General features: G+C 37.2%; 2 protein-coding genes across 3 annotated transcripts; one reads left to right on the top strand and one right to left on the bottom strand.

Moving 5' to 3' along the window:
* Positions 1–2,867: 2,867 nt before the first annotated feature.
* On the bottom strand, positions 2,868–11,009 carry LOC104591288 (uncharacterized). 2 transcript variants are annotated; one of them, XM_010250094.3, is made up of 3 exons: positions 9,879–11,009; positions 3,750–3,867; positions 2,868–3,515 (listed from the first exon to the last, which is right to left on the bottom strand). In XM_010250094.3, exons 1-3 carry the CDS (start codon positions 10,775–10,777, stop codon positions 3,444–3,446), a joined length of 1,089 nt encoding a protein of 362 aa, XP_010248396.1. In that variant the 5' UTR covers positions 10,778–11,009; the 3' UTR covers positions 2,868–3,443. The 2 variants fall into 2 exon arrangements, with proteins under 2 accessions (XP_010248396.1, XP_010248395.1); XM_010250093.3 differs by having other exon boundaries at positions 2,868–3,647; positions 9,879–11,004.
* A 5,476-nt stretch (positions 11,010–16,485) lies between these two features.
* On the top strand, positions 16,486–19,193 carry LOC104591287 (heat stress transcription factor A-4c). The gene is given in 4 exon segments (XM_010250092.3): positions 16,486–16,777; positions 17,124–17,668; positions 17,818–18,888; positions 18,891–19,193. Coding segments are annotated over 3 exon segments (1,347 nt in total). The 5' UTR covers positions 16,486–16,777; positions 17,124–17,452; the 3' UTR covers positions 18,951–19,193.
* The last annotated feature ends 6,151 nt before the right edge of the window (positions 19,194–25,344 follow it).

The raw sequence follows: 25,344 nt of genomic DNA, 5'->3' as shown, positions 1-25,344 counted from the left end.
TTTAGTACCTTGAGTTTGGCTATGTTTGGTTTGAAGGAAAAAGAAGGAAAAGATAAGAAACCTATACAAATTCCTTATCTTTCCCTTCCTTTCCTTACTTTTTTCCTTTAAACCAAACATAGCCTTAGGGGTAGTGTTAAGTTAGTACTTGAACTTTTAAAATGTGTCACTACAATACATAAACTTTCAAAAACTGTCAATTTGGTCCCAACCATTAATCAACACTAATGTATAAGTGAAATGACACAAATACCCCTAATGGTCTATAGAAGAGAGAAAATATTTTTTTTAAAATATTAAAATTACGCCTTTTAAACCTTTATTGATTTAGATCTAGAACCTCTGTTAACAACAAACACCAGATGTCCTACTCAAAGTTGCAGCGTTCGCTGTCGACGAGTTCATCTTGGAAATCGTTACAGAAGAGAAATCCCAGTGTGTTCAGATGTTGTCGGAGAGAAATTACCCCTTTTAAACCGAACTCGGATTTCCTGCACTCGATTTCATGTGTGCGGAGGTGCATTTCCAATCAAATTGGACACATCAAGAGTTCACACAGTATCCTGGCACAAATGTTTAAGCCATTCAAACGTTCAGTTTGCTCGTTTTTCAAACTTAGAAAATAAAAGAATTGTAAAAACTAAAAGAAAAAAAGTAAAAAAGGGAAATTTTAACAGTGTTGCCTCTCTTTGCTTATTTCATTCATCGACCAGAAAAGGGTTCAATGGCTGGTGATCCTCTTCATCTTATCTGAAAAGTAAATATATGTTTGACATCAATGCTGCAGATACAGTACCGTTTTCTCGTAATATTTAGAGTTCATTTTGCCTCTTATAGGACGCTTTTTTTTCCTTCAGCCAGGGTACCTATCAGTACCAACTGAGCATCAATTGGAAAAGGATGTAAGCCTTCAAGGGGCATAATTGAACCCAAATCACAAATATATTGGAAAAACTTCAGCTGTCCATGCTCAATAGCCTGGGCTGTCAAGACTCCTTGATGACACGTTGCCACCCAATAATGTATCCAGAACCAACTGTTACAGAAGCGTGGGATAGCCCAGGCTGCCTGAATTTGAACAGCCGAAATTTTTCTCCAAATATTCAAGGATATATAATCAACCCACCATTCCTTATATCTTTTATTAATTTATTTAATTTAGCACACAACACATCTTAAATGGAGACACACTTCAAGAATTCAAGTGATGATTAAATTTGGCAACTTCCCTCTTACTCCAAGCTTTGGGCTTTTGAGTCATAACTATAAAGTTTAGAAATCACAAAATAACAATAGTTGTGTTTAGTACAATTATTGTTTTTACTTGCACATTTTGGGTTGATCAATACAAATGAATGAAAAATACATATGTTGTAAAAATATTAAATATATTTGTCACCAATTTGTATTGAGCAACCCAAAAGTTTCAGGTAAAACAGCAATGGTACAAACACAACCAACACTTAAAAGATCTTGTAATTCCAGTTTTTTAGAAGTCATATATTCCTCCTTTTTGCCTCCACTGTCTTGTTAGACTTGTTAGATTCTTCCTTGGTCTTCAACCTTAATGCTTCTTTTGCCATCTCTAGAGCTAGCTTTGACAAGGTTCTCAAGGCAAGCATCAACATCTCCTGCAAGTGTTTTAGGCATTAAATTCTATACAACATCAGCAGGGTCATTTTGTCTTCCTACATCAACTGACCAATTTGCGCATCAACATGGGTGGGTATGGGTTAGGTTGGGTTGCAACTTGCAACCCATGTAGATATTATAGATTGTGGGTTACAAATGGATGTAGTAGGTTTTTGGTTGATGGATTGGCCTTCAACACGCATCCAATCCAATTCAACCCATCCATTTGCCACCCCTTCATCTAAGGATATGGGATCTCCTCCCCACAAAAAACTCTACATGTTCCTTGAAAGCACTAACATCAACCCAGGAATATCTACAGTAGATTGGATGCCAGTGCTTTCAGGGTACATGCAGAGTTCTGTGACGAAACCAGGGTTCTTATCCAAGGGAGTATTCTACAACAGGAATGCCTTTTGTTTTTATTTGTTTTTTAAATTGTCACAGAAATAATAATAAAATTACAAAAACACAATCTTGAACTGCCTTCTTTGTTCTGAAAAGCAAAAAACAAGTTGGTTTTTGTTTCAAAAAGCAATTCATGATTTTGAAACCATCAAATGGTTTTTAAAACAAAAACAAATACAGATATTAGATGCTAAATGATTTATGAGAAATGATATAAATAACAAGAGAGCATGCTCTTCAAACCAGGAAAAAACAAGTAGGGCTCTTTGGGACCCCAATCATGTTGCACGTGGCAGATTGCTGTTTAGATTTCTAAAAATGACCTACAGCCAGACATTTTATCTAATAATAATTGAAGATTTGCAAATTGTGTTAATTCATCACGCTATTTTATAAGGGAAAAAAAACAAAAGCATAGTCACAATGTTTTAAAGGCTAGAAAAGCCAGGCTATCATTCACTTTCGCATCTTTCACTGAAATAGTGTCACGGTTTATTTAACTATCATCTTGGATAGGATTTAGATACTCTAATAACTTTCCTCTTCGTCATGATTCCTGAAGTCTGGTTTAATAGTTTTGATGATAGTGAAGCGGTTGAATAGTCAAAACCATCTGGTCAGATCAGAGCCAGAGTTTGGGCCATATGGCCTCAAATGGTGGACCATGGAGGCATGGGTTTGTGGTGTCTTCTGAAATGGCAACGAAAGGAAGAGAAACTATGAAGGCGATGTCCATCAAAGGGATTTCAGTTGAAAGGGGACGGGAGTTCATGAAATATTGTATCCAGAAAAGCAAACAACAGTTTACCATGTCCCACATCACTTGAGTAGAGAATCATGACCTCCATTAATTGTCACAATATACTAGCATTACAGAAAGCATTTTAAACAGCATATGCAATCCATAAGCAATATGCCACTAGTATTGACATTTGGCAAATTCAAAAAGTTAAGAAAAGACAAGATTGAATTATCTTATCTTGATGTTCCAGAAACTAAACACCCCTGTAGAAAACAATTTAGCAGGTTGATGGGAAGTTCCTCAAGCAAAGAAAATATTTGTAACGCACATGAGGTATCTTCCTTTTGACTGGCATGATGATTATACCCAAGATGATTTAAAAAAATAGAAATACACGGTCAGCCATCACAACTTTACCTCGAAATTCAGTTGTGTTGAAAATGCAGCTTTGTGTTATGCCATTAATGAGAAAACCAGAGACAGTTATTTCTCCACTCTTTCTTCAGCATTTAAATATTATCAGACAATGATGACAAGAAAACCAAGGGTTCTCCTGCTGAATGTGAGTGAGACAGGAACAGCCAAACAAGCAACCTGAGTGCACAAGAGGGCCTCATATAACCAGAATTCGAAGTTCATAGACCTCTTGACCTCCATGGTATTATTGGTTGAGATTGATCACCTCATTAAGCAATCTTCTGATTGAAGTTTTTGTTTCTCTGGGCACTTCTAGCTGTGGGTGAACCAAATCCAAGGAATATTCAGTGAGAATTTTCATCACATCTGCCGAATTCAAATTATCCGCTTTCAATATTTTTCTATTTGCAAAATTGCATGAACTTTTCAGTTTGCAAGAACCACATACCTGAAAGAAGACATGACATACAAAAGGATAAAACCAAAGGATTGAATTCTCAAAAGCATGACTCAAACTTAAATGGAAGCAGTTTAATTGTGAACTACTTACCATATCTTCATAAATGCCAAAGAAAGTACGCAATCTTTTAGCTGCAAATACAGTATCCCTCGCAAGGGAAGGGCAACCAAATAGGGCAACTGTTTTTAAGTCACCAACTGACAAGCATCTGCAGAAGCAAATTTCCAGATTTCAAATGTCACACTATATAAACAAGTTACAACAAGCTAGACACTAAATGACAAGGTAATGAAAATAAAGCACCAGGCATCAATTGCAGTGTAAATTGTGCCAAAAATTTATATCCAAATTGAATATACCGACAAAATTGTTTTCAGTTTTCCCTGTTTTTTCATGCATACGAGACACAGACACATATGCAAGAGAAGATCACTACCACCACCATCAATAGCAACCACATAAATAAAAAGTGGTTGGACCCTATTTATTACTATATTTTAGTAAAGCTACTAAAGGCAAATTTCTATAAGCATTATCACTATTTACAAATTATAACAGGTTATCAGAATTCAGAAGGAAGATTATTTGCAGTTCATCATGATATAAGTATAACAAATAATATGCTTTTTCTGTCCTTTGTAATAGAGTGCATGATATGTCATGCACTGCAAATCTCTACAATTAAAATCTCTTACATATTTGACAAGTAAAAAACACAATAGGGAATCTGCATCCCCTACCACTAAGCCCACAAGGTTTTAGTTCTATGGCCGCAGATCTGAGGATATTACAACCATCCAGGATGTATTGACATTGCAGTGGGAGTGTGGCAGTGTGCTCTGCTAGAAGTGGTGGCCTTTTAGTTCAACAACTGGTGGTGCTCAACCCAGTTACAGCAGCAACAGATGATCTTTTAGTTAACCCAGTTCACAGAAGGGATAGTTTGATGGTCCCCACAATAAGTTGGACCAGTTGAACCAGAATTTAATTCAATGTCATTAACTAGACAATATATATTGTCAAACTTTTAGTTAACCAAAATACCCCTATTTTTGAATTTGGCCCCTCTCTAATTATGAGGGTAGAAATGTAATTTGAACCACTACTTTTCACCTCATTCAATTCCCTCTCATTAAGACCAATGTTTTTCTAAACCGACCCAAAAGCAAAACCATTCTTCCAACCTAGTGGTGAGTAAGCAATTCAACCATCGGAGTCAAATGGTCAAGCCATGAGTGAATAGTTACATAATAAAACTTTTAAAATAGAAATAAATACAAAAATAAAAATAAAAATAAAAGAAATTATAGAAAAAAGTGGGTACATCTCTAACATTTTATATTGATCATATAAAAGAAAAATAAGTGTGATAAACAATAAGTGTTTTTACTGTCTCAAAAATGAAATTGTTCTCCTATTCGGTGGTGGGTCAACAGTTCAAACTTCAAACTTTATAGGTCAAATGTGTCAAACCTTGATGTCAGAATTATATAATAAAAACTCAAAAAAAGAAACAAATACAAAAGTTCACTAATATTTTATATTAATCATAATAAAGAAAAATAAATGTGACAAACAAGAACTGTTTTTATTGATGACGGAAATGAAATACAAAATTTGAAAACAACTGTGGGGTGTTAATGATTTAACCTTTTAGGTCAAATGTGCCAACCCTTGATATTATAATTAAATAATAAAAAATAAAATAAGAAGATAAAAACACAAAAAAATATGAAAAATACAGATATTTTGTAGAAAACATTTGGCCAAATCTCTAATGTTATATATTCATCATATAAAATAAAATTTTTAAAAGTTAAAAAACAAATTGTACAAAAATTTGGGCATATCTCTAATATTTTATATTAATCATATTAAAGAAAAATAAAAATAAATGTTATAAAAAATAACTGATAATGAAATGAAATAAAAAATTTAGAACTAACCCAAAAGTGAAATTGTTTTCCTGTTTGGGAGTAGGGTTAATAGTTCAACCCTTTTTCTTTTGATAAGTAAAGTAAAATTTCATTAAAAAACAATAGTACAATCTCATGGGTGAATACCCAGAAACTCCCCTAACTTACTCCCCAGATCCTCCTTATTGATTTGCCTAAACTCTAGGAGAACCAAGACCCAGTCTACCACAAATGAATCAACCCTTGATGTCATATTTAATAATAAAAATTAAAAAATACAAAATATACATAAATTTTGTAGAAAACATTTGGGCACATCTCTAATATTTTATATTAATCATATTAAAGAAAAATAAGTGTCATAAAGAAGAACCGGTTTTATTGATGATGCAGATAAAATACCAAATTTAAAACTGACCCAAAAATGGAATTGTTTTCCTATTTGGTGGTGGGTCAATAGTTTAACCTTTTTGTTAGAGAATAAAAACCTATTCGGGGACTTCACCTAACAACTTAAGCTTTCAACTTTTATTCAGTGATTTAAAAGGTGTTTCTGAGGCGCAAGGCATATTTTGGGGTATACGCGCCGTCTAGGTCCTAGGTGCACCCCTGGTGTGCCTAGGCGTACACCTGATGCGCTTTGCGCCTCAGCCCAGGCATGCGCCTTTTTAAAATTTTGCGCTTTTTGCTTTTTTTTTTTTAATCTAACAGACCCCCGACCACGCCCCTCAAGATAAGCCTGAACAAGTCTATATTAGGGTTTGAAATTCTTAGAACCCCCCATTTGCTAATGTTGTTCAGTTGTTCATTCATTCATTGCAATAAAATATCTTCTTAAAAGGCAATGAAAGTTATAAAATCATTATTTTTTATGTGAGAAATAAGAATTTTAGAACCTAACATAGACTTGTTCGGGCTTGCCTCGAAGGACATGGTACAAAGGCGACTCATAGAATCAAGAATGCAATATGTTTTACATCACATTAGCTACTTGAAGCAATGCAATTAAGGAAAAAAAAAGAGATTGTGGGTTTTACATGCTTAAAAATGCTTTATATGTTTGCTTTTATTTTTAAATTTTCACTTGAATACGCTTTACATGTTATGTTTATGTATTTTAATTTTAGATAACAGGTTTTTTAAAACATTTATTTTAAATTTTAAGTTTATATTTTTTATTAACATTATGTTTAATATTTTTTTATTTTTTATTTTTTTATTTTTTGGCATTTTCTTAATTTTTTGACTTTTTTGATATTTTGGCTTTCTTTTTTTGTAATTTTGCATCCTGCTTAAAAAGGTGTGTGCCTCGCCTTGCACCTCAAGCGCAAATTGGCCCTTGCGCTTTTTTTGCGCCTTGCGCTTTTAAAATACTGCTTTTATTGTAGTAATTCAGGTGTACTATGGGTCATTTCAATGATTGGTTATTCCCAGGAATTTCGTATGCCAAGTATAAAAGTGGCCTCGTAGGTGGACTAAAGGTCTTCAATTCTCCAACTTTTGCAATGACAAGAAAACATAATATTCAGTTTATATCAGTGTTTTAAAAGGCATAGGAAGCATTGATATCTTTGAGGTGTATGCCTCATACACCTTTTTCCTGAGACATGCTAAAGGCATACACCTCATGTGCTTCACGCACACCTCATACAAGAAGACAGAAAAAAAAAAAAAAAGAAAAAAGAAAGGAGAGGAAAAGAAAGGGAAGGGAAAAAAGAAAGAAAGAAAGAAAGAAAGAAAGAAAGAAAGAGAAGAAAAAAAGAGAAAAGAAAGAAAAGAAAAGGGAAGGGAAGGAGGCTCACACCTTCTTCTTCCTACTTCTTCCTCCTCATCCCCCTCCTCTTAAGGAAGCTTATGCCTCTTATGTTCTTAACTATGCCTCATGCCTCTAGGTAGTGGAATGCCTTGCATCACGCCTCTGCATTTTAAAACATTGGTTTATAGTGGGGGTGGGCATATGCAAATGTTCTAAAATTCTATACTTGATCCTTTTGTATGGAGGGTCTGCCCCAAATCATACTTTTTAGTACATTTAATACAAGCATATCAGAAAAATGGACAAAATTCAACCTTTGGTTTGTTAGTACTTTGAAGTTTTAATAAGTTTAGAATTTTTTTATTAATATGAAAGAAGGAATAGTAGGAAAAATGATCAGTAGGGTACATATAAATTGAGAGAAAGTAGACTAACATGGTTCAATCACAAGCATAGAAGACCATCTACAGCACCCATGAGAAGAAACAATCTATTACAAGTTGAAGGGGCTAAAAGGGCTAGGGGCAGACAAAAAGGGCATGGGTTGTAGTAAGAAATGATTTAAGCACTCATAATGCATATGGCACTAAACAGATTGGAATGACAAAACAGGATTCATATAGCTGACCCCATATAGTTGGGTCAATGATTGGTTGATGATGATAAAGTCATGATAAATTTTAGATTTTATATACTGTGTTGCTTATAGATAGGGCGATAGGCTACTCATAGTCTAAGGTTGTATTTAAATTGTGCGGGTAGGAAAGGAATCCAATTTTGCTCCATCGAATTCGGGAGAAGTCAAATGACTTCCTTTCCATCTAGGAAATTCAGAATCCACTAAAACATGGTAACTTAATGGTTAAGGCTTAATATCTACTAGTTTCTTAATTCTGCTCCGCTATAGAACAGGATAATGATACAAGAAAATGTGGGGTTCCCATCTAATACAGTGTGGTGCAAGGAAATACCTTACAAGGTAGGATTTCTCATATGGACCACTTACTTAGATAAGATTCTCACTAAAGACAACCTGTTGAAATTGATACGTTTTTTATAAAAGACAACCTTTTGAAGAGAGGAGTTTTGATTGACTCCTCATATTGTACCCTGTGTATTGAAAGGGTGGAATAAATGAACCATTTACTGATTCATTGCAGGTTCATCTATGAATCTGGAGCAAAGTTTTCAGATGTTTTGCTCTTAGAGGTTGCTGTCCTGATTTGCTGGAAATATTCTTGAAGGGCTGGAATTTGCAAGGGCTGAGTAGGAAAGGAAAGGTCATTTGGCAAATGACTCTTCAGATTGTGTTTTTGGGTAGTGTGGCAGGAGAGAATTGCGAGGGTGTCCTGGGTGACTAGGCGTCCCACTATCACCTAGAACCGCCAAGGTACCTTAACAACTATGGTGCTACTTAACAACTCCTGACCCATTATGTGGCAATCTAACTTGCACACTTTTAGTTATACAAGGAAAAAGACAAAACAAAGAAAGATATTGAAATTAAGAGCTTCATAGAGCATAGTCACGATGTCATTCTCACTACACCATGCATGGTCTCAGTCCCATCATAATTGATCATTCATTCTAGGCCAATTCATGTTAAATAATAGTAAATACTGTGAAAGGTCAAAGTGCTCAATTCATCCAACCCACCCAATTCGTACTGCTATGTGACCATTCATTCCTTGTTTTCTAGACTCCTAGGCATGAATGAATATATATCAAGAACTTGGGTTAATATTACCATCAATCAAGAACACCAATGTTGCCTCAATTACGATTGCCACTACCTACTAACTTCCCCATACCTCTTTCTACTTCCTCTCTGGCATCTGATATTCTGAACAATATCCTAGAAATAATATTACTTATTTTGTCAGAACTCATGGTTTCATACAAGATCATTCGTAATGTTATTCTTCACATGGTTAGTTTTCTTAGACATCTAATGATTGAGTCTCATAGAACAAGTTCAAGATTCCATAATGGTATCATCATAAGTAAGAAATAAATTGCCATTATGGCAGTAATAAATTTTAGCTAAACATGAGCTTGCCCTTAGTATTTTCAGAAATATTAGAAAGTTAAACTCAAATGAAAGTTTTAACCAAGAATGAAAGATAAGAATATAAATCAATTGAACCATTTAAGTGCTGCCTTTCTCCATATTGTAATCTAGAACAAATAATATATACATAAGTTTCTAAAAGTTATATCACATGATTTCAAATTATCCAACTTCCAGTGAAGAATTAAGAGCGCTTATCAAATTAAAAAAATGAGAATTTGAAGACAAAGGATTTGTAATGCTTAAAACGGTCTTTTCTAAGAAGTCACTAATGCTTAAAACAGAAAGAGGATTTGTAATCCTATGTACATAAGTTTATATCATATGATTTCAAATTACCCAACTTTCCAGTGAAGAATTAAGAGCGCCTATCAAATTAAAAAAGAAGAGAAAAAAAAAGGAGAAATTGAAGACAGAGGATTTGTAATGCTTAAAACAGTCTCACTAAGCAGCCACTAATGGGAAAAGGAACTTACTTAGCAATTTCTTGATGGTTCCCACCGAACATTTTAGCTGCAGACACTAAGAAACTGCGGGAATAACTACTGGAGAAACAACTGAGATCTAATTTCTTTTCCGGCAAGAAATTTGCCTTATTTAGGTACCCTTCCTCGTACAAACGACCCACCAGTAAAACCATATCGGGCGAAAGCTCTTTCTGAGGAGGCTTAACTTGTTGTGAAAGCTCTTTCCGAGGAGGTCTGGCTTCTGATGAAAGTTCTTTGTTGGGATGTCTCTTGACCTCGGCAGTTTCCAAATGTATAGATGTTCTGTCATTTGCAAAAAGAGAATACAAGCTCCTGGCTTTATTATCATTTGGGGGCGGGCCTATTTCTTTCTTTGGCGATTTCTTCTTCTTCGCTTTCTCCTTCGAACTCCTTTTGAGACTCCTCACCTCATTCTCCAATTTCCGTAATTTCTTCTTCAATTCTTCGATTTCCTTCAACTCTGAACCATCAGAGAATTCGTCGTCCTCCAATTCCTCCGCCTCCGAAGAATCGCTTTCTTTGGGATTTTCACTTAACCCGACAGCCTCTTTGAAGAAAACATCGAGGGGTTTTTTCTCCTTCTCTAGTTTCGTCACGCATTCAATCTTTCTCCGAATGCTTTCGGACTTCTTAGTCGATTCATCGCTCTCTGAATCAGTCGATTCTGTTTCGGAGCGTTCTTCGACGTGGGCAGAAGCCGAAATCGTTCTCCGAGTGATTGAACTAAACTTGAATGAATTAAAACAAGGACAAGATTTCTGAAAATCTGACAAGCTGGAATGAGCGGTGGAGGATGTATATAGAGGTTTTCTAACTAACGTTGATGTGCTTTGCGGTCTGAGATGCCTATAGAGGTGAAAGGAGCGAAGGGTTCTGTACGAAGCCATACTTGAATGTGTACAGAGGGTTTTTGGAGGATGAGAATAATACAGAACTGGCTGTAGAGGCAACCATGAGACTACAGAGTAAGCATTAATGGAGAACCATTAGGGTTGGAGGGACTCCGGAGCTGCTAGAAATAACGTGTGTATGTCTAACACTGGGTGGTACTGTTAAGTGTTAACAGTTGAGAACATAAATATTAAATAGAGCTTCAGAGATCGCATGAGCGCCTTTCCCCCGTGCTTTTATGCAATGCTGCAATTGTAGATGGGTCAAGACTCCAGACCAGTTGACAGTTGACGGGCCGGGTTTTGTCTCTTTTGAAAATGTACAGGAAAATCAGGACCAAGAAGCCTGATTTGTACAGATACATTAAGGAAAAATTTTCGATAGGTTTCCTGTAATTTAGGCCGAGTGTCAATTTAGTATTCGAATTTTAAAATGCGATACTATCCGAACTTTTATTTTGCTATGATTTATTACTTATTTGGCGTTAATTCATGGAAAAAGATACAAACATTCTTTAAATATCATCTAATTTTCTTTATTAACCATCTATTAATAAAGCACAACGATCCAAACTTCCAAAACATAAGAATTCAAATATATGAAAGCAGAAGAACAAGATGAAGTAGAAGCTTTATTGCTCTCTGATCTACCGATTATGGAAATCAAGAGAGAGAAGCATTAATTGAGGAAATTAAAGCTATCGTTGCCGTTGTTCATGTCTCCGAAACGAAGCTGCGTTGAAAAAGTTGTTCATGGTGTTTGAGCACCAGGGAGAGCAGATTGTAGGAATAGAATGTGACTAGAGCACCTATAGTCACGCAAAACACTCGGGCAACCCATCCCAGCAAACGCAAACACAAATGGTAAACTCAAAAGTGTTGGAGCTACAATCGAAGTTGTTGGCATGGTTTTCAAAACCGGACCGGACCGGACGGTTGGATTGGAAAAACTGGGAACCGATCATCTAATTGGTTCTGTTTTCCTCCAAAACCATTGATTTTGGTCAGCAAACCATTGAACCGGCCGGTTAACCATTCGAACGGTTTTGATTGTTTTCTAATTTTTTAAATTTTTTTATTTTTTTTGTCAGAACGGGCCGGTTGTTCGGGTCGAACTGTCGGACCATTCGAACCAATAACCAGACCCCTGACCAGTTCAGTCACCGGTTCATTTTTAAAAACCATGGTTGTTAGATGATATCCACAGTGCACTCATGATCCTACAATTTTGAACACAAACATGCAAACCCCCCATTCAGTCTTCCATGAACTTCCCCGTTGGGCCATGGAAGAAGAATGGTTTAGTCCGGCTTCCATCAAATTTGGAAGTGGAAGAACAATACTCATCTTTCTCTCCACAGATTGAAACTTGTAAAGGTGTATGAGACACAAGCACACAAAACAAAAAGAAAAAGAGTTTCACTTATAAGAGTAAGCATGGTCAATGGTCTAGAGCTTCCAAATTCATCAAATACCCACTTATAATCACACCGTTATTGTGTAGTTGTAAGTGTTCAATTAGTGCAATTGAAACAGTTTCTTCAAGGGTACTTGTTTCTAAGGCCAAAAGTAATAGAAGAAACTCAAATGTGAGTGAAAGTGATAATCATGAAACAACAACAGCAGCAGCAGGATGAGGGAAAGCAAGCCGTGTCTCACCGTTGCACATTTGAGTAGTTAAAGGAGCTCTCGATTACAGATGTGCCATGGGAAGCTCAATAACAAGTCTCTCTCGTGTTTATTCCAATGAGCACCATTTTTCTCTCTCCTTTTCCACAGTTCCTGTTCCGCCTCCACCGTAGTTCTCTTTCTCTCTCTTGATCAGGACCGTCAAGTGTGGGCCATGGTGGCAGCTATGGTGGTGAATTGAGAACACCACCCCTCCCGTTGACCATGGTGGCGGCCAGCGGCGAGCCCTGGCTCTTGTGTTTTCATCAGATGGTTTGAACTGGACTGTTGAGAACTTGACTTGGGCTCTTTCTCATTTTCTTGAGAAAGAAGATGATGAACAATGTGTTTTATTTTCAAGGGTAATTTTGGCATTTCCAGAAGTCTTAAATCAAACATGAGGTCATGTGATATACATAACTGACGGTCCATTAACGGTAGGTACTAGATTGTCGCATTTCAAAAGTTTGAGTACTAGATTGTCACATTTCAAAGTTTGGGTACTAAATTGGCACTCCACCTAAAGTATAGGGTACCTATCGGTCATAATATTAATTATATACTTATTGTTAATAATGTGTCATAATATAATACATATTATATTTTTATTATATATAATATTATTGAGTCGGGCTTATTTGAGAAAGTACAAACCCATAGGTCCAAAACTTTATCCAAGCTTGATAAAAAACAGGTTGGGATGGGCCCACCCATCGGACTACTCGGCTTATGAATAAGTTAGATAGCTCTCACTCTCATCTCGAAAAAGCCCTCTTAGATAGGTTACTTGTTTTTAGGGGTAGTGTCAAGTTAGTACCTGAACTTTCAAACATGTCATTGCAGTACCTAAACTTTCAAAAAGTGTCAAGTTGGTCCCTATCATTAAGACCATCAATTATCTATTGAAAATATCAAAATTACCCTTCAAAGAAGACATTGTTCATTGTTTTCTACCTTGAGACTGAACCGATTATCTTCAAAGAAAAAGAGAGAAAAAAAACATGAAATATGATAGAAGGAAACAATGACTGAAAGCAAAGAAATAACTAGACAAGAATGTGCTTTAGATCTAAAGGTAGAAGACAATTACTTCAATAGTCTAGAATCTCAAACACCTCAACCAGTTCAATCTCAAGGTAGAAAGACAATGAGCAATGTTTTTATGGAAAGAGTGCACAATAACCAACATTTGAACATCATTTGTTCCTTAGGCCGTGCTTGGTTGCAGTGCAAATTTATTTGCACTAGAACAAATATATGGGAATGCAAATGTAAAAAAATGCAAATTCTTGTTTAATTTTATTTTGGATTTTACTTCATTCTACTTCATGTCTTAATTTACTTCATTTATACTGCAACCAAACAAAATAAGCTAGCACTAATAAAAATGCGTGGGAGTGCAAATGTAAAAAAAACATGCGAAATACTGTTTAGTTTTATTTTGCTTCATGTCTTAATTTACTTCATTTGTACTACAATCATACAAAATAAGCTAAACTTTGGAACAAAAATAGGTAAGAATTTATACTCAAATCATTTGCACTGCCATGGTTTTGCATCAGTGCAAAATTATTTGCATTGCAACCAAGCAAAACTTAGGATTGGTTTGGAAAGAGTACAAATACAAAAATACAAGGTTTTGCACCATACATATTTGTATTTGCACTCCTTCCAAATTCAGCTTTAGGCTCAATTTTAGGAATGTCAACAGGGCGGGGTGAGACAAATGAATGGAAAAACGAGAAAGGATAAAATTGGAAATGAAATCATTCAAAGGAATCTAAGAATAACTCTAATAAGGGATAAACTAACAGAAAGTAGGATAAGATATGATTTGGTCATGTGCATAAAAGACTATTTACAACACAAAAAGTTGTTGCAAGTTAAAGGGGGCAAAAGGACTAGGGATAAAAAAGGACATGTTTTGAAGTAGTAAGAAATGATTTGAGTGTTAACAATTTAACAATGGAGATGACACTAAACAAAAAGGAATGGCAAAATGAGATTCATGTAACCGGCCGTACATAGTCGAGATAAGGCTTAGATGATAATGATGATATTTTTGAAATGTAAAATTGCTCTTAGGGCTTAGTTTGGAAGGAGAGCAAAAACAAATATGTACACTACAAATTTTAAAGTTTTTTTGGTATTAATCAATGACTGACCACCCATAGGAATTGTTACTCTTTTAAGTGAATAGTACAACATCACATCACCGGCTATTTTCTTAGAGAAATGTGATTCGAAACCGCACCACCTCTAGGACAATTCATCCAACACACCAACTACACTACCCCTCACTTAGCTACAAATATAAAGTTTAAGAACACAAAATAATACAAAATACAAGGTTTTGCACTTTACATATTTGAATTTGCACTCAATATGAGCCTTGGAAACAAAATAAATATAGTAATGTTCTTGTTGTGTTAATATATAGAATGACAAATAGAAAATTGTAGATGAAGATATATTATAAGAATTCCCAAAAAAATAATAAAAAAGCCTCCCAATATTTATTGCTTCTAACTTAATTATTTTCCTACATTTTACCTAAAAGTATACTCCATCCATTCGTGGCATAGAAAACAAAGGAATAACATTTGTGTATATGGGTATTTCTCGATCTTACTTTTCACTTTTATCAGTTATTTTACTTTTCATTTCATCATTAACGGTTATAGCCTTTTCTTTTTCATGATTATAATGAATTTCAGGTCCAAGTACCACTTCCATTTATTCATCATACATTATTTAGGTTTGAAAAGCATTACCTTATGGAGAAAGCATGTAGAAAATAATAATTTGGAGAGGTTAGCCAGGTCTATTTATGTGCAGGTTAAGACCCACTGCACAAATATTGCTTAAAGACAGAATAAATAGTAAAAGTAAGCAAAAGTACTGAATACTGAATAAAATATGCCATTAAAAATCATAAAAAATTAGTGATCCAGAGGAAAATATTAGAGTCAGAATCAATGAACTGTAAATCATCATCATCATCTAAACCTTATCCCTAATATTTGGATCAGCTATATATATGAGTCCTATTTCATCATTCTATTTTGTTAAATGTGATATCTATGATTAAATTATTTGTGTTTAAATCATAATCTCATGAATAGCCAAAAAATCAGATAATTTCATGGAATTCTATTCACTTTGGATTTTCTCTTTAGGCCCATCACAGTACCTTGCATTCACACATTTGAAACATTTCTTTGTATGCCAATGCACCACTAAATGGTTGAGAGAAGGATTCTAGAGGAAATCTGAATCCAATTCTATCTCACCAAACATCAAACAACAAAGGAGGATACAATTCCAACTCCATAGGGAAAAATAAACGGATCAGGGACCCAATCCACAGCCGTGAGGAGGAAGTCTGGATTCAATTGCTCTATCTCACCAAACAGTCAGATTCCAGAGTATTACAGTCTCATGGAAGTAGTAGGATACAAGTTCAACTCCATCAGTACGGATACCAACGTGTCAGGGTTGGTTGATCCAAAGCCAATCCGAAGTGATAAGCACTTTGTTGTCCCGACCAAACCCCGATAAGTATAAGAGAGTATTTAACCCAAGTATTCGACAATAATACCCGCCAACGGGTCGAGTTCAGCACCGCCTTGCCTTAGTCTGAACCCAATCACAACCATGATTATGGCGGGTCATTGCAGGTTTACCACTAAAACCGACCCGATGACATCCATTCCCATCAGCGTAACAGCGTTCCTTCTTTGCTTGATGCCAGGGGCCAGGGCTAACCCATTACCCACTTACCCAACCCAACTCAAGAATGAAACAGCCCACCCAGAGTTGGCCAAACAAACCCGAAACGATCCGAATCGAACCCAAAATGGGAACAGAAAGAATCGGCTTGGTGGTGGTGTCTTCTTTCTCTGATCCGGAGACCAGAGTCCAGACACCAAGTTTGAAGTTTGAACCGAAGAGCCTCCAGCCTCAGCCTTCTTAAGGCTTTGCCACTTGTCAAGTAAATGATGTTTTCTTACCAACTCCCAGAGAGAGAGAGAGAGAGGGAGAGAGAGGGAGTGGTAGTTTTGCTTCCGAGCGTCTATTAGAGACTACAGATCACTACAGATCAGGGGAAGCTCGTTTACTCTGACTTTGAGTCATCGATACCTTGATTAGGATATAAAGCCCGCGAAGAGAGAGAGAGAGAGAGAGAGAGTTGCTTCGGAGTCTCAGCAGTCGGGGTCCTCGACTTCGGAGCTCCTTCTTCTTTGCAAATTCACTTTTGCCTTTCATGGCGGAAAGGGTGCCATGACTAGTTGACCTCTTTCTCTTTGTATCCTCGTTGTTTTCGAGGTAAGCCAGAGAAAAGAGCGGATCTTTAATCTTTTTTGCCTATCTGTGAAAAGGCAACGGTGTTTTGGTTACTGTGTTTCGTTGTTTTTCTTTTGGATTTTCTTCTTCTATTTTTGTCTATTTGTTATACTGGAAGCTTCTGAGCTGGTTTCTGCCTTTCATTTTGACCAATTTTACTGTTTCAATGACTATTCTCTGGCGGCTTTCTGAGTGTTGAGTTTGTCAACGAAAAAACGGGTATAGAAAGTTGGCTGTCTGGTTTGAATTATGGCAGAACTGCTGTGATGAAGACAAGGTGGTTAGGGTTTCAATTCTGACGAACTGGTTTTTTTAACTGTAATTTCAGGTGGATTTTGTTTTCTCGAAGGCAGAACTCGCTGATCTGAAGTTTTCGATTGCTTAATTTCCGTTATTTGGGAAATTAATGAGATTCTTGAGTTCTGTGACCTGGTTTTATTTGTTATTGTTCAGATCCATTGTTGAAGGCTTTGGTTGATTGGATTAGATTGCTTTGGTGAGAAATAAGCGGTTACTGGTTCATCGTGTTGATGTTGGGGAGGTAAGAAGATTGGGAGTTTGATTATTTTGGGTGAAATTTTCGTTGGGAGGTTGGAGATGGTATTATCTTGTTGGTTTTTGGATTTTGGAGGTTGAGTTTAGGGGTTTGAATTTAGGATGGATGGGTCTCAGGGCAGCTCCAATGCGCCGCCTCCTTTTCTTACGAAGACATATGAAATGGTGGATGATCTACCCACCAACTCTATTGTCTCATGGAGTGAAAATGGCAACAGTTTCGTAGTGTGGAATCCGCCAGAATTTGCAAGGGATTTGTTGCCCAAGTACTTCAAGCATAACAATTTCTCCAGCTTCGTTAGGCAGCTCAATACGTATGTAAGTATGTCGAAGTATGTTTTGTTTAATTTGGGTTAGCGTTCCCTGGGTTCTGTTGCTTATTTCCTCTTCTTTTCAAATCAAAGGTTTTCCTTTTCGATCTAGTTATTCCTCTTGTTTAAATTCAACTGTATTCCCTTTTCAACCAGGGTTTTAGAAAAATTGATCCTGATCAATGGGAATTTGGGAACGAGGATTTTATAAGAGGCCAAAGACACCTTTTGAAGAATATCCATAGACGCAAGCCAATTCACAGCCATTCCCAACAAAATCAACATGGAAATTCTACTGGATTAATTGAATCAGAAAGGCAAGAGCTTGAAGAGGAAATTGAAAAGTTGAAGCATGAAAAGAGCAAACTTATTTTGGACCTACAGAGGCATACACAGGAGCAGCAAGGGATTGAGTCACAAATGCAGTCCTTGGAGCAAAAATTGCATCAGTTGCAACAACGCCAGCGGCAAATGATGGCTTTCTTGTGTCAAATCCTGCAGAAACCTGGGGTTGCTTCAAATCTCATGAAAGATTCAGAAAACTATAATAAGAAAAGAAGGTTGCCGAAGCTTGATTACTTATATGGTGAAGCGGACATAGAGGAGAACCAAGTGGTGACCTTCCAGAGGGAGAGACCTGATGCTGTATCTATGCCAGTAATAAACATAGAGCCATTTGAAAAGTTGGAATCATCGTTAAATTCTTGGGAAACTTTTCTAAATGGGGTTGGCCAAGCTTCAGGGGAGGAAATGTCTCCTGTTGGAGTGGCTTTGCAACCTTCTACAGTTGTTCTTACAGAAATGCATTCATCATCTGGAGACCCAGACATAAATATGCAGACAGAGTCCCCCGAATTATGTCAGTCTTCACCTCATTCTAGAGATATTCATTCATCTCTAGAATTGGCAGGATCTACAAGTCATGGGGAAAGCATGGTTATTTCTTCTGTTCAGTTTAATGCAGATACACGGTCAAGAGCTCCTGGAATTGATATGAATTCCAAGCCTGCTGCTGCTTCTGAGGTTCAGGCATCTACAGAACGGGTGACAGGAAGCATGACTGCTGCACAGCCAACAGGGGTGAATGATTTATTCTGGGAGCAGTTTCTTACTGAGACTCCTGGTTCATCTGATACACAGGAGGTCCAGTCAGAAAGGAGGGATGCTGATGTCAGAAAGATTGAAAACAAGCCAGCTGATAATGGGATACTTTGGTGGAACATAAAGATAAGAATGTAGATAACCTTACAGAACAGATAGGTCAACTTACTCCAGCCGAAAGAACATAATGTTGGTTGGTTTTTTATTCCAACTTTTTTCATGTCACAGGAGCTGGGTGTATTGTTAACTTGATGTAGAGGTATACTTGTTTCTGTCTTGTTTATATATAGACAGATATTCATGTTTTGAGCTTATCATTCTTGTGAATCTTAGATGCTTGTCAATTAGGTTCGCACTAACATTCCCTTGTTCATTATTTTTTCAATTTATTATGATTTCTAATAAATGGTTATCAACAATCACTTGATTTACTTGTGTCCCATTATATCAACACCATTTAATCAATTAATGAAGCATTAACATATATAACCATTAATACTTTATTCTCATGCTTTTTTTCTGATGCCATGTAATTCCATTTCGGGATTTACTAAAAGATATATGTACCTGAAGCTAGACACAATGACCACCTGTGTGACTGGAGAAAGCATTATGTTCTTTGTATAGTTTCTACAATGTAATCATTGCATTGGTGAAACTATAGGGAATTTATTGTGAAGGAAAGACACATTCATATGTTTGTGAGGTGAATAAAATGCGAAGTAGTATACTCTTGCATGCATCTTTTATTTATTGTATACAATTGTTTACATGCTTCTGCCATATTTTGTTTTTGAGGTACCTCTATGGTGAGCTTTAGCATTAAGAATGGGTTAATGGACTTGTTGAAATTGTAGGAAGGGAAAAACTAGAAACTTAAGGATACATGGGAACCTAGGGTTAGCTCCAATATCCAATAGGTCATATGATAAGAAAATACTCCTCCAAGGTCCAAGATTAAGGCTCTTTTAAGACGACTAGAAGGCCAAGAAGGATGCTAATTGAAGCACTAGGAAAGGGCTTAACAACTGTATTGAGGAGATGAACCCAGACAAAACGAATTGCATAGCAGGATTCTTGTAGCTTGTCCAAAATAGTTGGAGTATGGCTTAATTAAATTTAGTCAAGCAGAAGCTTAGCCAAATACATTATCTTAGTAATGATGTGCTATATTGCTTAAAAATAAATCATGGTATCTCAAATAAATTCTATGACTATCATACTTTGGTTTCATTTAGGTAAGGGTGTCTGAAACTTCATATCTGTCTGACATAGTACATGTCTGTTCCTAATTTAATATAGATTATTCTGGTCTGGTAAAGGTGGAATTTTTGTAGTGTGGAGGTAATTGTGTTCCTTAGGTATGGATAAGGTGGCTGCGGGAGGGGAATGTGGTAACTTATTTGTTTGGTTCTATTTTCTAGAGGAAGATCCGTGGAGGATGTCTTATGTTTTTTAGAAATTTTAGACCCTTGTCTTGTGTCAATCCTCTTGAGTAAGATAAGAATGGTATAACAAAAATGAATTATAAGTTAATTAACTTTCATAGGATAGATCCATCATTTCTAGATTTCTCATTGAAAAGGATTTCAGTTGTTCATATTTAGTGTCAGTTACACTGTCAGTATTCACAGTTTATATTGGCTATTAAATTATTGTTTCTTTTTTTTACTTATTTTCATAGGAAAATGGTCTACAAAATGGGGATAGCCCTCCCCCAAAACCCCAAGACCCCCCCCCCCAACCCCAGTGAAGGCAGGATTTGATCCGAAGTCTCTGCTACTTCTACAACAAGCCAGAGATCTTACCAGCAAGTTAGCTGGCTAAATTGTTTGTTGTTCTTATTAAACAGTAACAAACAACTTTCTATTTGATCCCAAGTCTCTTCTAGTGCTACAACTAGCCAGAGACCTTACCAGCAAGTTAGCTGGCTACATTGTTCGTTGTTCTTATTAAACAGTAGCAAACAGCTTTCTATTTCTACTTTCATGCTCAGTTTTTATTATTTATTTGTCTGGCCCTGCAAGCTGGTGAGGATGAACTCAAAACCAACTACTCCCACTGATTTTAGAGTTTGGTGGGTGCTTTACACCATTGAGTTAGGTTAGGCTTTGAAAATCCAGCTGATTTAAATTGACTTGCAGAGGAGAAGTCATCTTTTGTGTAGGTAGCCTCTCTTTCTATGCTATTAAGCTCTGAAAAACTGCTAGAAGAAATGCACTCTTATTTTATGCACTTTGCTATATGATCACCTGCATGGCTCTTTGTCTTTCCTTTTTCAGAGGTGGGAGAATACTTGTATTTACTTGTTTTCAAGAGTGGAATATGGTATTGAGGTCTGTGTTTTTCTCTTCATATTATCCAACTTTTTTTTTGGGATACTATGGATGAAGACATGGTCTCTATGGATCCCATTAAATTTCATTTGGAGGAGGAAACTTATAAGGACTGTATCAGTTCTTTATCAAAGAAAGACAGGGATAGCTGAAGCTTTTCAAACAGGCATAGGTCAACTAAGGGGCATTCCCTAAGGCTATGTTTGGTTTGAAGGAAAAAGTAGGGAAAAGAAGGGAAAGGTAGGGAAACCTACACAAGTTTTGTAAAGGTTTCCCTACCTTTCCCTTCTTTTCCCTAATTTCTCCTTCAAACCGAACATAGCATTAGTAATTAGAATTGTAGATTTTCAGTTCACTTTATTTAGGGGGGGGGGGTAGTATGGGCCCATGGGGGTGTAGTGTGGGATCCATAGTAGGCAAGCCCCTTTTCCCAGTCCTTGTCTTCTTTACATTTAAGCCATTAATTGGTAGTGCCATTTGATTTCTAGTTGTTTTGCTAGAAGTTTGCAATCATTCCATTGTTGTTTATCACAATTGGCCATTACCCAATGTTTGTCCAGCTATATGGGGTCTTGGGAGAGTTGGACTTAGATACAGACCTAGCCTGTAGTATTTTTTGCACAAAGTAGCACCTCTCTGACTCAACCACATGTTTTCACACTTTCAAAGTGAGTGAATTGACAAAATCACAAGAAGAATGTCACTAAAATCACAATGCATTTGACTCAAAAGGATTCTTTAGGCATATGTTAAGAGTGGTAAACTAACCCGAGCACATATATTCCATGTCTTATGAAGTCTAATTTGAATAAGATACTGATGTAGTTGGAAAGAATTTTTTCTATAACAGTTTTATTCTTTAGCTATTTAACCTCCCTACTTGGTTTTGCCATTTTGCAATAAAACCTTTGAAATTGATGAGTTTATTTTCATCCATTCTTTTTCCCATGCTAACTTCTATCATTGATATGCACAAAAGGAGTTGGTGTTACCATGTTTTTTTTCTGTGGCTTGAACTTTAGAGAGACCTGCAGATTCAGCTAAATACGTGATTTTGCATCCACTTATCAGATCCATTTTGGCTACAAATTACCTCAGATTTGGGGAGAGTTGCATGTAAGCTTTTTCTTTCTTATTCCTAGCAATGCACCTTTAGGCTATGTTTGGTTTGAAGGAAAAAGTAGGGAAAAGAAAGAAAAGATGGGGAAACCTATACAAGATTTGTGAAGGTTTCCCTAACTTTCCTTTCGTTTCCCTACTTTTTCCTTCAAACCAAACATAGCTTTAGCTGCTTAAAGAAGATGCATGGTTTTATCTTCATATCGTGTAAAAGTTCCATGTAGTCCTGCCTTGATCTTGAATGGATGATTGCAAGGCTTTTTATATATCAACTGGCCAAATTTTAATTCTGCCAACGGAAAGTACCATAAAGTTCATCATTTTCAACTCTATTGCTTTGTTCCTATGAGGAAAAGATTATTACCGGAAGTAGGAAACTGATAGAAAGTATGACCAAGGGATTAATATAATGGTGAGAAGAATTGTAACTATTGTACTTGGATGGATTAAATTGTTACAATGTCAGTTCTTATGAACTGAGAGATAGTTTATGTACGAGCAAACAAGTCAAAATTGGAATATTCTGAATTTTTATATTTTTGTATTTTGTATTTTAAAATGATAGGGATAGTTTGGGCATTTTACATTGGTTAAACCTAAGAATTTGATTTGTTTACTCATAGGTTGCGTTTAAAATTTTGGAGTTATTGGTCAAGTAATTTGCTCTATTTGTTTGCAGTGCAAATTTTATTTGCATTAGTTTGCATAGGAGTGCAAATGGGCAGACTATAAAATCTGGTTTACTTTTGCATCAGATTGGACCGTCTTATTTTGTTTTCTGAGTGTTGTAATCACAGATTACTAATATGTAATTTCAGAAATACCACTAATCATCATTGACTCTTGGACTTAATACAAACAACAAAGATGCATAAACCTCATCAATCAAACAAAAACGTCCGAAACCAAGAGATTGGACCGTCGTATTTGCTTGTGAGAAAACAAAATATGAAGTTAGATGCACCCACATAATACGGAAGAGAATGGAAGGAGGAAGATTGTGTTTGGGACTGAATTTGGAGGAAGGTGGTGCAAAGTTTGTATCAATTTAGAAAAATTCGCAATACCAATGAGTGTGATACGTGCATGCATATAGCAGCCGAAGACCCGGTCAAAGTGGATAGCAGCAGAAGACCCGGTCATGTTAGCTCTTAGTTGGGATAAGCCTTATCCATTCAGTTTTACTTCTGTTAGAATAGATAAGTCTTCAATTCTGTTCCTAGATAAGTGCATTCTGTTTCTTAGATAAATCTTCAATTCTGTTCCTAGACAAGTGCATTATGTTTTCTAGATAAGTGCATTCTATTTTTTTTGTTGATAAGCTCCTAAGATTAAGGGGCAGTAGTTCCTATTTCTACTCCCAGTTTGTAGCACCATAAGGCTATAAATATAGCCTGAATGAATGGAGTTGGCATTGGCTTTTCTACAAACAAACTCTCTCTCTCTCTCTCTCTCTTCTCCTTATTCTAGATCCTTCTCCCTCTTGTTAGATAACTTGAGCGTATCTTTGGTATCAGAGCCGGTTCGACCATGGACACCCGTGGAAAGACTAACGCGGAGTTCCGCAATGAGGTCAATGAAACCTTAGCACGACATGAGTCGAGCTTCGACCAAATGAACACTGTCTTACAAGCAGTGTTAACTGAACTCCAAGCCCTTCAAGCCTCACGAACCACTCCCAATACCACTCCCGAGACCAACCCCTTCGCCCATGAAGAATCTTCACACCCCCATACTTCCCGTTCAAGCTCCACCCATGACCACCCTCATCAACACGTCAAGCTGTCATTCCCAAAATTTAATGGGGATGATCCGAGCGGTTGGATTTACAAGGCGGAGCAGTATTTTGAATTTCAAAATATTATTCCGGACCAACAGGTGTAGCTAGCTTCCTTCCATTTGGAAGGCATCGCCTTACAGTGGCACAGGTGGTTGACCAAGCATCGCGGACCGCTCACATGGGAAGAACTCTCCAAAGCGGTGTTACAACGGTTCGGCCCCACCGACTACGAGGACCCATCAGAGGCATTAACCCGCCTAAAGCAAACCACCACTGTGACGGCTTATCAAGAAGCCTTTGAGAGGCTCTCTCACCAAGTTGACGGCCTGCCCGAGAGCTTTCTCATTGGCTGTTTCATTGCAGGACTTTGTGATGACGTTCGTTTAGATGTGAAGATCAAGCAGCCTCAAACTTTGATAGAGGCGATTAGAGTGGCCCGGTTAATTGAGGAACGAAATCACTTACAACGGAGAGCTAGCCAACCGATTCGATCCCCATCAGCCATGACAACCCAGAAGGCGTCGCCCAACCCCATGGCCGGTGTACTTGGGCCTTCACCAAGCTTGCGCGTGAACCAGGTTTCCAGTGCTCCTTCCCCAACATTCTGGCGACTCACCAACCAGGAGGCGCGAGAACGTCGTGAGAAGGGGCTGAGTTACTACTGTGATGAGAAGTTCACCTCCGGCCACCGTTGTGCACGTCCACAACTGTTCATGATTGAGGATCCGGAACCGGCGGACGCGGAGACTGTCGAATCAGAGGAGGAAAACCAAGAAGCCATCCCTGAAATCTCCTTCCACGCTATTGCAGGAGCTAAGCACCCGCAAACCATACGTGTTCTTGGGAAACTGAAAAACAAGAACGTGACCGTATTAATTGACGGCGGCAGCACCCACAACTTCATTGACCAAGCCATCGTCTCCAAGCTCGGGTTGCCAGTGAACCGAGACAAGAAATTTCAAGTTATGGTGGCCAACCGTGAAAAGATCGAGTGCATGGGGCAGTTTCGATCTCTCACCCTCGCCATTCAAGGACACCCCGTTACCGCTGACTATTATGTTCTTCCCGTCGCAGCATGCTAGTTGGTGTTGGGAGTACAGTGGCTAGAGACGCTTGGACCCGTCGAGATGGATTACAAACAACTAACCTTGACGTTCAAAAAGGAGGGACTCTCTTGCACCTTCCAAGGATTGGGACGAGCCAGCATCGAAGCCTTAACCAACAAGGAATGCAATGGGTTACAAGGTACGAGATTTTTTTTTCAAATAGTTCCTTCACATAGCAGTGGCCAACCAGGTTTTCTTCCACCCGAGATGAACCACCTTCTCACCGAATTTTCCCATGTGT

This window comes from Nelumbo nucifera, chromosome 6 (assembly GCF_055504915.1).
Source record: "Nelumbo nucifera cultivar China Antique chromosome 6, China Antique-T2T, whole genome shotgun sequence".
Classification (NCBI taxonomy): Eukaryota; Viridiplantae; Streptophyta; class Magnoliopsida; order Proteales; family Nelumbonaceae; genus Nelumbo; species Nelumbo nucifera.
The sequence above is the reverse complement of the archived record's forward strand: the minus strand, read 5'-3'. Positions and strand labels throughout refer to the sequence as shown.

Bases quoted from the DNA above. Each gene is read 5' to 3' on its own strand.
- LOC104591288 (XM_010250093.3), bottom strand. From the start codon at position 10,777: ATGGCTTCGTACAGAACCCTTCGCTCCTTTCACCTCTATAGGCATCTC. The intron at 3,868-9,878 runs GTAAGTTCCTTT...TTGCTTCTGCAG, and splicing joins AACCATCAAGAAATTGCTAA to ATGCTTGTCAGTTGGTGACT. The intron at 3,648-3,749 runs GTAAGTAGTTCA...GTCTTCTTTCAG, and splicing joins TTGGCATTTATGAAGATATG to GTATGTGGTTCTTGCAAACT.